We start from the raw sequence: 11,715 nt of genomic DNA, 5'->3' as shown, positions 1-11,715 counted from the left end.
CCTGGCCCCCCCCCCCTGCCTGAGCCCCCTCCCTTCCCCACAGCAGGGGTCTTGGCCCCCTCCCCACACCTGAGCCCCCATATCCCTGCCCCACAGTGGGGGTCCTGGACCCTTCCCCGCGTGGCCAAGGCTCCTCCCTGCCCCGTCCCAGGGCTCCAGCTCCTGCTGTTAATAAACCTCCGTCTCGTTCACCCCCGATGGCTCCAGATCTTCTTTCCCTGCCACCACCAGCACCAGCACTGGCTGGACGGGCTGGTACCACTGCCCACCGGGCGATGAGGGGCTACTGGGTGGGCTTCAGTTCCTGGGGGACTGGTTCTGGGGTTCCTGGAAGCACTGCAGAAGGGGGATGGAGATGAAATCAGGGAATGGTTCAGGTTGGAAAAGCCCTTTAAGATCCTCCAGCCTGCCCATTCCTCCAGCCCCGCCAAGGCCACCACTGCCCCATGTCCCTCAGCACCACATCCCCAGGGCTTGGAAACCCCTCCAGGGATGGGGACCCCCCCCCTGTCCTGGGCAGCCTGGGCCAGGACCTGACAACCCTTGCCAGGAAGGAATTGTTCCCCAGATCCAACCTCAACCTCCCCTGGCACAACTTGAGGCTGTTCCCTCTTGTCCCATCATTTGGAAGGGACAGGAAGATTACTCCTGGAGACAGCCTGAGGAACTGGGGGGGAGGGATGCTGAGCCCCCATAGGCTGAAATGGCACCCAAGGTGCAGAGTGAGGTGGGAGAGCGGGAGGAAAAGGGAAAACCAAACAAAATAGGCTTGCAGGCGTCATTATTGGCTGATGTAACTGGGAATAACCTTGAGAGAGGGGGAGAGAAAGAGCAGAAGCCAGAGCAAGGTGAGACGCCATGGGAAAGCAGAGCTGGGAATGTGCCTTGATTCCTTAGCAGGAGCCGTGGGATGATCTGTGTGGGGTGAGCCCTGTGGGATGATCCATGTGGGATGAGCTGCCAGCGTGCACTCACAGCCCAGAGGGACAAACCCATCCTGGGCTGCAGCAAGAGAAGCGTGTCCAGCAGGGCCAGGAGGGGATTCTGCCCCTCTACTCTGCTTTGGTCAGACCCCACCTGGAGTGATGTGTGCAATTGTGGTGCCCTCAGCACAAGAAGGATATGTACCTGTTGGAGAGGGTCCAGAGAAGGACCACCAAGATGATGGGAGGGCTGGAGCAGCTCTGCTCTGGAGACAGGCTGGGAGAGTTGGGGTGTTCAGCCTGGAGAAGAGAAGGCTCCAGGGAGACCTTAGAGCAGCTTCCAGGGCCTGAAGGGGCTCCAGGAAAGCTGGGGAGGGACTTTTCACCAGAGAAGACAGTGATAGGACAAGGGGGAATGGTTTTAAACTGAGAGAGAGGAGATTTAGGTTACATATTAGGAATAAATTCTTCACTCTAAGGGTGGTGAGGAACTGGGTTGGGTTGTCCAGGAAGATTGTTGATGCCCCATCCTTGGAGGTCTTTAAGGCCAGGTTGGATGAGGTTTTGTGCAACCTCGTCTAGTGGGAGAGTTCCTTGCTCATGGCAGAGGGGTTGAAACTAGATGATCTTTAAGGTCCCTTCTAACCTTGATGAATCTATGATGAGCCCTGTGGGATAAGCCATGTAGGATGATCCAGGTGGAATGGGGTGTTCGGCTCGGACCTCACCAGGGGGTCAGTTTGTGTCTATCTGGTGTCCTGAGCGGCTAGAGTGGAGATCCATCCTGTCCTGGTCTGCTCAGTGTCCTACCAGGTGCCTTTTGGTCCATGGCCAGACCAGGCCTGGCTCCTGGAGCCCTGGGAAGGCTCCTGGCTCAGGAGTCATGAAATAGTGGCCGGGATCAAAGCCTGGATGTGTCCCCCTGGAGATCTGTACGCCCAGTGAGCCCTGCGCCTCAATGGAGCTTGACTTGATGTGTGAGGGGCACTGGGCGTGTCCCCTGGCTTTTGCATCATTAATACATATCATTAGTCTGTGAGGAACCAATCAGTGTACTCATTATGACCTAAGTCCCACTTCAGCAATAGGTGATAAATTAGTTATTGAATGCTGTGTTCAGGAGAGAAGAACTTCCCCTGGAATGGTCTGATCTTCTCTTCCCCCCAGGAAGGGGCAACTCCTTCGGGGAGATTCCTGAGTTTGGGCTTTTGGGGAGGGCTGGAGGCGTCCCCAGCCACCTGGGACCTGGGGCTGTTCAGCTGGAGAGGAGGAGCCTGAGGGGGGGGTCTCCTCAAGGCTGAGCAGGATCTGCAGGGGGTCAGCAGGGGGGGACCAGACTCTGCTCAGGGCTGCCCAGGGACAGGCCAAGGGGCCATGGGCACAAGCTGGAGCACAGGAGGGTCAAGCTCCCCAGGAGGAGGAACTTGTTGCCTGGGAGGGTGGCAGAGCCCTGGGCCAGGCTGCCCAGAGAGGCTGTGGAGGCTCCTTCTCTGGAGACACCCCAGCCCCTCTGGAGGCTCCTGTGGGACCTGCTGGGGGTGACTCTGCTCTGGGGGCTTGGAGGGGGGGTCTCCAGATCACACAGTATCACACACTCAGTGTCACACACACACAGTGTCACACACACACTCGCTGTCACACACAGTGTCACTGATCCTGGTGGGATCTGCCGGGAGGGGGCGCACTGGGAACCGAGCACCCAGGGAAGCAAGGAAGGGAGGGAATGGGAACACTGGGAAAGTGGTGGGAATTGGTGGTGGTGGAGGAGTCTGACTGGGAGAGGGGAGGTTATTGATATTCCCTCCGCTGATCCTCTGGACTAATGAGGCTGGGGTGAAACAAGAGATGTTTAATTAGGCAGCAGAGTCAGGACATTTGGGTGTCGCTACAGTCCCGAGTGCCGGGGTCGCGGGAGAGTTTAAACCCATTCCTGGAACCAATGGAGCGAACAACTGGAAGTGAGAAATTAATTCCAGGATTTGTCCCCGTGATGGGATGTCCCTGCCCTTTTTGGGACGGGATTTGTTGTGACGCTCCGGTCACCTTTCCTGGGAGCTCAGTCCCACGTTCCCCAGGAGATGGCGTGGGAGGCACAGGAGGAACCTGCGGATGAAATTCCAGACACCGGGATAGGAGCGGTGATTCCTCTGGTGGACTTCGGAGGAACCAAGTAGAGCAGAGGATGTGACACCTGATCAGGCAGAGCCGAAGCCTGGAACTTGGCCGGGAAGAAGGACACAGTATCCCATACAACTGGAAGCACAGGAAGGGCTGGAACCAGTCATTGCCACCTTTTTAAAACACGGACTGTGGAAGGAATGCCAGTTTGAATTTAACCGTCCTGCACTACCAGGAAAAACACCTCAGTCTCAGGAATATAGACTGGTTCAGGATCTACAGGAAAGCAACGGTGGACGTGCATCCTGTTGTTCCCACCCCGTGGGCATCATGTCCATAGTCAGGACAAAAGTTGATCTCACAGCTCTGGATCTGAAGGATCTTTCTGCTGCATCCCAGGGGACAAGGGCAGCTGAACCGTTGCAGCATTTGAGCAGAAGATCCAAGAGCAGAGAGGAAGGAGCAGCTGTGTGGGCTGGTGCTTCCACAGGGTTCCGGGAACAGTCCCACCCTGTTCCGTCAGGAACTGGCAAAGAGCCGGAGCTGTGACCAGGTGACAAGACGTGTGTCACTTGAGTGTCAGGCTGTTGATGACACACTGGCTAGTGCCCATGGGGAAGAGGACTGTGGAAAATCCACCTGCAGTTAATGAACTTCCTGGGCCTGGCAGGTGACAGGGTTTCCAGGACGAAAGAGCAGGTGGGAAAGGGAAGGTCCAGAATCTGGGCAGTGGGATCTCCAGAGGACAAAGAGATCTGGAGACTGGATGCAGGGAGGCAAGATGCAGAACTGCAGTGCCTGGATCTAGAGGTGAACTGGGAGGGTTCCTGGGAATGGCTGGGTGGTGTCAAAGCTGGATACCCAAGTGTGGTCTCATTGCTGCACCTCTGAGGAATGCAGGTATGGACTTGGTCACAGGTGATGCCTACAAGAGAAGTCAATGTGAACCCACCCCAGTACACAGAACAGGAGAATCAACTGGCAGTGACATTAAAATGCTCCAAAGATGAAGAAGGCTGGTGGGTTACCTCAAACCAAGAGGTTCTTACCACCTCCAAGGTGATGGAAATCCTTCTGAAGAGATCACGTGAAGAAATTCACATGGGTGCAGAGACATTGGTGAAGAACATTAAAGATCTGCCATTGAGCCAAAAATGCAGACTGGGGCTGACCTCATGGTGAAAAGGTGAAAACCTGTGGCACAAAGAAGCCCCAGGTACAAAGAAAACCCCCAGCAGGAAACATGAAAACTCCAGGAGAATATTGGCAAAGAGATTTCTCTGAGTTACCAGAAATCTAATCCATAAAGCATCTGCTTTATCTCAGGGCACTTTGTCAGGATGGGCAGAAGCTTTTCCTTGCTGCACCAAATGGGGCAGGGGAGTTACAAATTCCTAGTTTGGGGAATCCTGAGGGCCTGTCTTCTGATGATGGACCCCACTTTGTTATGGAGGTGGTCCATGGAGTGTCCAAGCTCCTTACAGTTCCCACAGAACTTGCACACCCCATGGACCACACAGTCCAGTGGGAAGGCAGAGAGAATGGACCAGATTGTTAGAAGAGAAAGTCTGAATTGTGCCAGGAACCTCCCCTGGAGGGGACAGACCTTCTACCTGGCCTCACTGAGAGGCAGCATCACTCAGAGTCAGGGAATGAGTGATCCCATGATGGTTCTGTGTGGTGATCCTTATCCAGCCAACAGCACCAGGGCAGGAAGTGAAGGAATGATCTCCAAAGGGCAGGAATGTTGACAGGTTATTTGATGTTTCTGTTGTGGTTTTGTCGCAGGTAACTGAGCCAGCTCCTCTGCCTTTGGACTCACCTGTGTCTCATTTCCAGCCAGGAGACTCAGTCCACATCCGGACTTGGCAGGAGGAGCCATGGAAGGAGCAGTGGGAGGGACCCTGTGATTCCCTGCTGACCACAGAGGAGGTGACCAGTGTCACCAAATATGGGAAAAATAACTGATTGACACCAACGTGATGCAGATCAGCAGACACTTCCTTACTTGATGCACGGAGGATACAGGGATAACTCCTCCCAGTGTATCCTGAGTTGCATTACAATCAACAGATTTTTATATATTGAATTCCCGTTGTCCAAATATTTGACATAAAAATGCATATAATGCTCACTTTTAATTATTCATTAAGTTTAACCTTTGAATTGATTGGCCCCTTTGAGTTACATAACTTCATACATATTCATTTCTAACAACAATCATTGGACACCATATTGATTGTAGTCCCTGATATTCAAACCAGGTTGGGATGGAGAAAGGGGATATTCGAGCAGCATAACTGGTTACTGTGACCTTGGCAACCCTGTGGTAGGTTTCAGATTTATTATTGTGTTATTCTTCCCACGGTAGCTGCTTAAGCATAATATCTTACTCTTTATGCAACACTAGCCCTCAGCTACTTGTATGTGCTGCTTGTCTAGCACATGTGGCTTCTGTGACTACTGAATTAAAACTTAATTACCCTCTCCCCCTCCCAGTATGATTCCTATACGAACACTTTTTCCTAAAAGCCTGGTCTTGGTCAGGCCCAACCAGGTCCAGGCCTTCTAAATGCTCAAAATTTAGTCAATTCCATAACAGTCGGATCAGCTACTGGATCCATCACCCCTGAGGGAAGGACACTCCTCCCAAGGGACAGGGAACATCAACTTGAAAATTTCTAGAAATCAACTTTAATTAATGACTTGTGCCTGGGAATTGGGGAATCCTCATTCAGAGCTCAGTCCCCCCTGGAAGCGCCTGTATTATCCTGTGTGAGAGCAGCATGAACCCCAGCAGTTCTCCCTTCAATGTGTGGAGCATCCAGGTCAACCAGAGCTCAACAGACCCCAGTTTTCCATGAAATACAAGAGGATGACATGTCTCTGTGATTGACTGAAATGTGGGATTGGCTGACTTCTTGGTTTCTGGGCTCAGGGAGTTCGTTTAGATTGTCAGTTATTTTTATATCAGTATTTTGTGTCTGTTTGTGCCTACATGCTGCACTTCCAGGTGCTGTGGCCAAGATCTGCTCCCCAGGAAAACTCCTCCCAGACTTAATGAGGAGGAAACGCTACAGAACCTGCTCAAATGTTGCTGGGAAAATACGTCCAAGAAGGAAAACATGAGCAAGAGTTAAATGAGTAAAAGTTTGTGTATATCTAAGCCTCAAAGAGGGGGAACTGATGTCAGTTATTGATTGAAATAAGTAAAATTTTTGGGGAAAAAAATCACATTTTGGGGGAAAAAAAATCACATTTGGGGGGAAATCATGTAAAAAGAAAAAAAGAGAGGGACATGCATAATAACAACAGAGCTTAGATAAAAGTGAAACAGCAGGAATTAGAAATATAAACCAGACCCCAATTAGAGACAAACACACCCCAAGCAGTCACTGCCCAGGCTGTGGGACACCTGCAGGACAGGGGACAGGAGAGAAAACACTGACCCATTAACAAACCAGTAACATGTTAATGAGTTACTAGGGACCCTTGCTAGCACCCCAAGCCTGAATCCCATCTCCAGCCCTTCCCTGTGGGAATGCAACCCCATGGCCTGGCAGGGCAGAGCTGCAGCTGGACACGGTGGGACCAGCCCCTCCACTGGAACCCCAGCAGGGGGGATACGGAAGCTGCTGGAACAGCAGGGGTAGTGGAACTCATTCCCCGTGGGGCTCGTTCCCTGTGGGATTGAGGAGGGAAAAGGGCCAGCTGGGACTGGAGCCCCTCCCCAGGATGAAGAGAGCAGCTCCTGCATGGGGCTGGGACAGACCAGGCTCTGGCTCCAGCACCCCAGGGATCCACTGCAGCCTGAGTGGGGTTTGGAGCCATGGGGCACCAGCCCAGGGGGGCAGCCTGGGGATCCCATTCCCATGGGCTCTGCCCTTGGCATTCCAAAGGGGCAGACAGCGAGATTCCACCTGGGAGAAGGGCCTTTCGGGGGGTAAGGAGGAGGGTGCAGGGAGGCTGGGCAGGAGGCTGCAAGAATGATTCTGCAACAGTCCATCATCTTATGGGCACCTTTTAAGGAATTCAATTAATGGAATGCACAGCTTGGGCATCCCTGCCACACATTCCAAGAAGAATGAGCCCTCCAGGCTCTCCAATCACAAGGAGGGCTGTTCTGTCCCCAGGCCAGGAGACCCTTCTCTCCTGCCCAAGAGAAACCCCTCGTGGGGATTCCCTGTGAGCTCTGTGGGCTTTGCTGACGGCCCTTCCAAGACACCAACCCCAGGGGTCCCCTGGAGGGGACGGTGAGCAGAGGACACTCCACTCTGTGCCACCACAGACCTGCTGTGCTGTCACACCAGTGTCACTACTGAAGGTCCTGGCAGGCCCCTGATGGTGACCTCCCTGTCCCCAGGCTGGCCATGGAGCCAGAGCTCACCATCACCTCAGCCATGTTCACAGCTGTTTCCATTCATTGGGTACAACCTCCACAAACCTCACACCAAGATTAAACCAGCATCAGCTGCAACCCCTGAACTCCCCCATGATTGTTCCAACTCTGCAGACCCATTTTCAGGCTGTTTTCACTCCCCCTGAGTTGGTGCTGCAACCACCACTGATGACATGGTTTCCTCTTCCCAGTTTTTAGGGGATGCCCTCTCACCCTGTGTTTCAGGATCCATCCAAAATGGGCACAGGGGCACATCCTTGCTCTTCCCTTAATTACCCTTAATTGCAGCAACATGTTAGTCAAGGCTTATACCTGGTGTCCCTCCCTGCCTGAGGAGGGAGAGGGGCCGAGGGACCCCCCGACCAACTGGTCAGTGGCTCTGGAGTCCCTGCTGGTCCCTCCTTTGTGTCACAGGCAGCACAAGGAGCCAGGCAGGGCTGTCGGTGCTGGCTCACCTGGGTCACCAACCCTGCTGTCCCAACCCAAGGCTTGTCACCCCACTGAGCTGGGCACGCAGAGAGCCCAGATTTTGGTTCCTCTGCACGGGTGGGTGCTGGGGATGGCGTCACAGGACAATGCACCTGGTCCTTAGGGACACTGACAGCACTGACTGATCCAGAGCATGAATCTCCTGATAAGGAGCAGCAGACACAGAGCACAAAAGTCTGATATATTTTTTTTTGTTTTCTTTTTTCCCTTTTCCTTTTTATTCAGACAGTTAATAAAAACAAAAAACAACACAACAACAAAACCACAAAAAACCCCATACCCAAAACAACAAGAAAAAACAACCACAAAGAGTGACAACCTTGAAACAACTGGGTAAAAAAAGCACCTTCTGAAATGGCAAAGGGCCAGTGTGTCACAGCAGCAATGGCAGTCCCCATCCTCTCCCTGTGCAGACACAGACCAGGCTCCAGGAAGTCAAACCGAGCTGGGATAAAGGCTCTGGTGCCAGGAGCATGGCCAGGGTGCTTGTCCCTTGGCCTTGTGCAAACTGGCTTCCAACTTCAGGAACTGAACAGCCCAAAAATGCTGACAAGCAGAGCGAGCTTCTGCTCCTGGGGGCCTTGTTCCTCTTCTCGAGCTCCAGCACAGCTCCATGCCCAGATCCCGGGATCTCCCCAGCCTCAGGAGCTCTGAGGAGCCCACCCAGCACCACGAGTCAGAAACACAACTGCAGGTGACCAGGCAGCTCTGGGCTGGGCACTGGAGAGGAGGGTGAGGGCTGCATGGTGCATTGACTGCACCATTCCCCAGAAAAACAGAAGGATAAACACAGCAACAGTAACACCCCAGCAGCTGGAAAGAAAGACTGCTTGATATCCTGGGAAAGAAACCACATCCCAGCCAGATACTGCTAAAAGGAAGGGTCTAGAGGAGGCCATGGAGGTGCTGGGAGGGCTGGAGCAGCTCTGCTCTGGAGCCAGGCTGGGAGAGTTGGGGTGTTCAGCCTGGAGAAGAGAAGGCTCCAGGGAGACCTGAGAGCAGCTTCCAGTACCTGAAGGGGCTCCAGGAAAGCTGGGGAGGGGCTTGGGACAAGGGCAGGGAGGGATGGGAGCAGGGGGAAGGGTTTCCAGCTGGCAGAGGGAGCTGGAGCTGAGATGGGAGGGAGAAATTCTGGGCTGTGAGGGTGGGGAGCCCCTGGCCCAGGTTGCCCAGGGAAGCTGTGGCTGCCCCATCCCTGGCAGTGTTGAAGGGCAGGTTGGATGGGGCTTAGAGCACTCTGGCTAAATAGGAGGTGTCCCTAGTTGGAACTTCAGAGGTTCCTTCTCACCATTCCATGGTTCTATGACTCTATGACTTTGGAATCTGGTGTCCTGTGGTGATCTAGGGTCATTCCCACCCCTGGTCTTGGTGCTGCCCCTGGCGTGGGGCACACGGGGGTGGCAGAGCCCAATGCTGGTGCCCACCATGGAGATCCCCAGCACAAACAAAGCAGCTGCGGTGATAGCCTCCTACCAGCATCTGCTGGGGCACATCCAGGGACTGCTGGCAGAGAACGAGGGCCTGCGCCGGGAGGTGGTGCAAGTCAGGGCACAGCTTAACACGCGGAACGTCCCACGCTACCAGATGCATGGCATGCCAAGCTCTGCTCCCCCCAACCTGCGTGACACTCATGCTCCCACCATCCGCTTTGCCTTCCCCAGCCCAGGTAAGGGCATGGAAGACCCTGTGGTGGCCCCCAGGCTTGGAGGGACAACACCACAATCACCCCCCTCTTCCTGCAGATATCCCCTCCTTGAACTGGGATCTCCCAGTGGAACAGAGCTCTGTCTTCCAAAACCTGCCCTGGGATAAGGACTCCTATGGCAACCTGGTGCCCAAGACCACTGACTCCAGAATCAGCACCAGCACCGGCACCAGCAGTGGGACCTTTCTGAACGTTCCCAAGCTCGCAAGTACTGAGGGGCAGGCAGTAGGCTGAGCCCAAACTCATGGGAGGAGGGATGGGGTGGGCTGAGCCCCATCCCATACCCACCCATCCCATCCCCATCTCATCCAATACCATCCAATCCCATCCCAATTCCATCCCATCCCACACCATCCCTCCAGGTCTCCCACTGATGACACACTCCACCTCGAACACCGAAAACCGCCACCTCTTTGAACGCTTCAATGCTACAGCCCCCCCTGCCCTCCAGCTGCCCTCCGTCTCCTCGTATCCTGACAGCTCCACACCGCAGATCTTGGAAGCACCAGACACGGGCTCCTCAGAGGGGCCTCCACCACCACCCCAGGAGGCATCACAGCCCACCTGGGAGCACCTGCTGGGCGAGATGGCCTTCCAGCTGGACCGCCGCATCCTGACTCGCATCTTTCCCCACTTGTCCCGCCACTATGGCATCACCGTCTCCAACATACCCCAGAAGATCATGGAGGTGGGCTGGGGTGGCCAGGGTGGGGCACGGGGGATGGTTCTGGCCCTGGTGCTGCAGTGACCCCATGCCCTATGTCCCAACAGACGGCACTGATGGGCGTGCCGGGGGGCTTGGAGGAGCAGCAGTCTCTGGGGGCAGTGCAGCGCTACCTGGAGCTGATAAGGCGGCTGCGGGCGCTGGGCTACAGCCCGGCCGTGCACTCAGCCTGGGCAGCATACCTGGTCAACACCTACGGCTTGATGCCCCCGGGGATGCGGGTGGACTCCAGCGTCGTGCCGGCCCGACTGCGCAGCCTGCTCAACGACCCCAACACCATGGCACCCGAGCTGCAGCGTGACTGCCTGGTGCTGCTGACCTGCCTGCAGGAGATGGCGCGGGAGGATGGGCAGCCCCTCTTCATCTGGTGAGCACGGGGCTGCTGCACCCAGCACTGCACCCGGAACCATGCAATAAACCTGCTCCAGCATCATCACCCTCGTCTGTCCTGGTGCCTCCAGTGGGCACTATGAGCGTCACCACCACTGCTGATGCTCCTGCTTGGGAACACCCCCATGATGGGCAGCACTGCCAGGGTGTGGGTGGCAATGCTGAGGGGCAGGTGGCAGTGCCAGGGTGTGGGTGGCAGGGTAAGGGTGCAGGTGTCAGTGCCAGGGTGCAGGTGGCAATGCTGAGGTGCAGGTGGCAATGATGAGGGGCAGGTGGCAGTGCCAGGGTGTGGGTAGCAATGCCAGGGTGTGGGTGGCAATGCTGGGGTGCAGATGGCAATGCTGAGGGGCAGGTGGCAATGCCAGGGTGTGGGTGTCAGTGCCAGGGTGCAGGTGGCAATGCCAGGGTGCAAGTGGTAACGCCAGGGTGCAGCAGCCGTGCCGAGGCAGTGGAGGTGACACCGAGGTCGAGGCTGCAGGTCGGTCCTTTCCCTTTCGATTGTGGTCGGATGCGGAAGCGAGAAACAGGAATTGGCCCCGGGCCTCACGTGGCACTGTAGCGGGGGGAGCTGAGGGGGGGTCAAGCCTGGTCCCTTTCTGCCCCTGCTCAGGATGTCCCGCTGGTGTCACCCCCCCTGACTATAGCAGGACAGGGACCTTTGTGCCAGGCTTTGTGCCACAGTGTGCTGGGGTGCCAGCAGAGGAGTCCAGGGAGTCGGGGAACGGTGACCCTTGGTGGCAGTGATGTGGAGGATAGGTCAGTGTCCGATGGAATGGGGGTCACCGAGCTGGTCTGGAGGGGGAAGCAGAGCTGAAGGCAGGTGCCACACTGATGGCTCTGCGGCTCTGAGCAAACCGGAAAACAATGGCTAATTAAACTTGCCGTGACCTCACCTCATTAACATACTGAAATACCCTCCCTGAGGCTGGAAGAGGCCCCCCCCCGCTCATAAGACACCCACCCTCCC

General features: G+C 55.3%; 1 protein-coding gene across 1 annotated transcript; it reads left to right on the top strand.

The window, feature by feature from the left end:
* The first annotated feature begins 9,354 nt into the window (after positions 1–9,354).
* Positions 9,355–10,729, top strand: SPATC1 (spermatogenesis and centriole associated 1). Its single transcript, XM_010003155.1, has 4 exons — positions 9,355–9,595; positions 9,672–9,842; positions 9,997–10,322; positions 10,406–10,729. The coding sequence occupies exons 1-4, from the start codon at positions 9,355–9,357 to the stop codon at positions 10,727–10,729; spliced, it is 1,062 nt and encodes a 353-aa protein (XP_010001457.1).
* Positions 10,730–11,715: the final 986 nt, after the last annotated feature.

This window comes from Chaetura pelagica, unplaced genomic scaffold (assembly GCF_000747805.2).
Source record: "Chaetura pelagica isolate M959 unplaced genomic scaffold, ChaPel_1.0 scaffold828, whole genome shotgun sequence".
NCBI lineage: Eukaryota > Metazoa > Chordata > Aves > Apodiformes > Apodidae > Chaetura > Chaetura pelagica.
The sequence above is the reverse complement of the archived record's forward strand: the minus strand, read 5'-3'. Positions and strand labels throughout refer to the sequence as shown.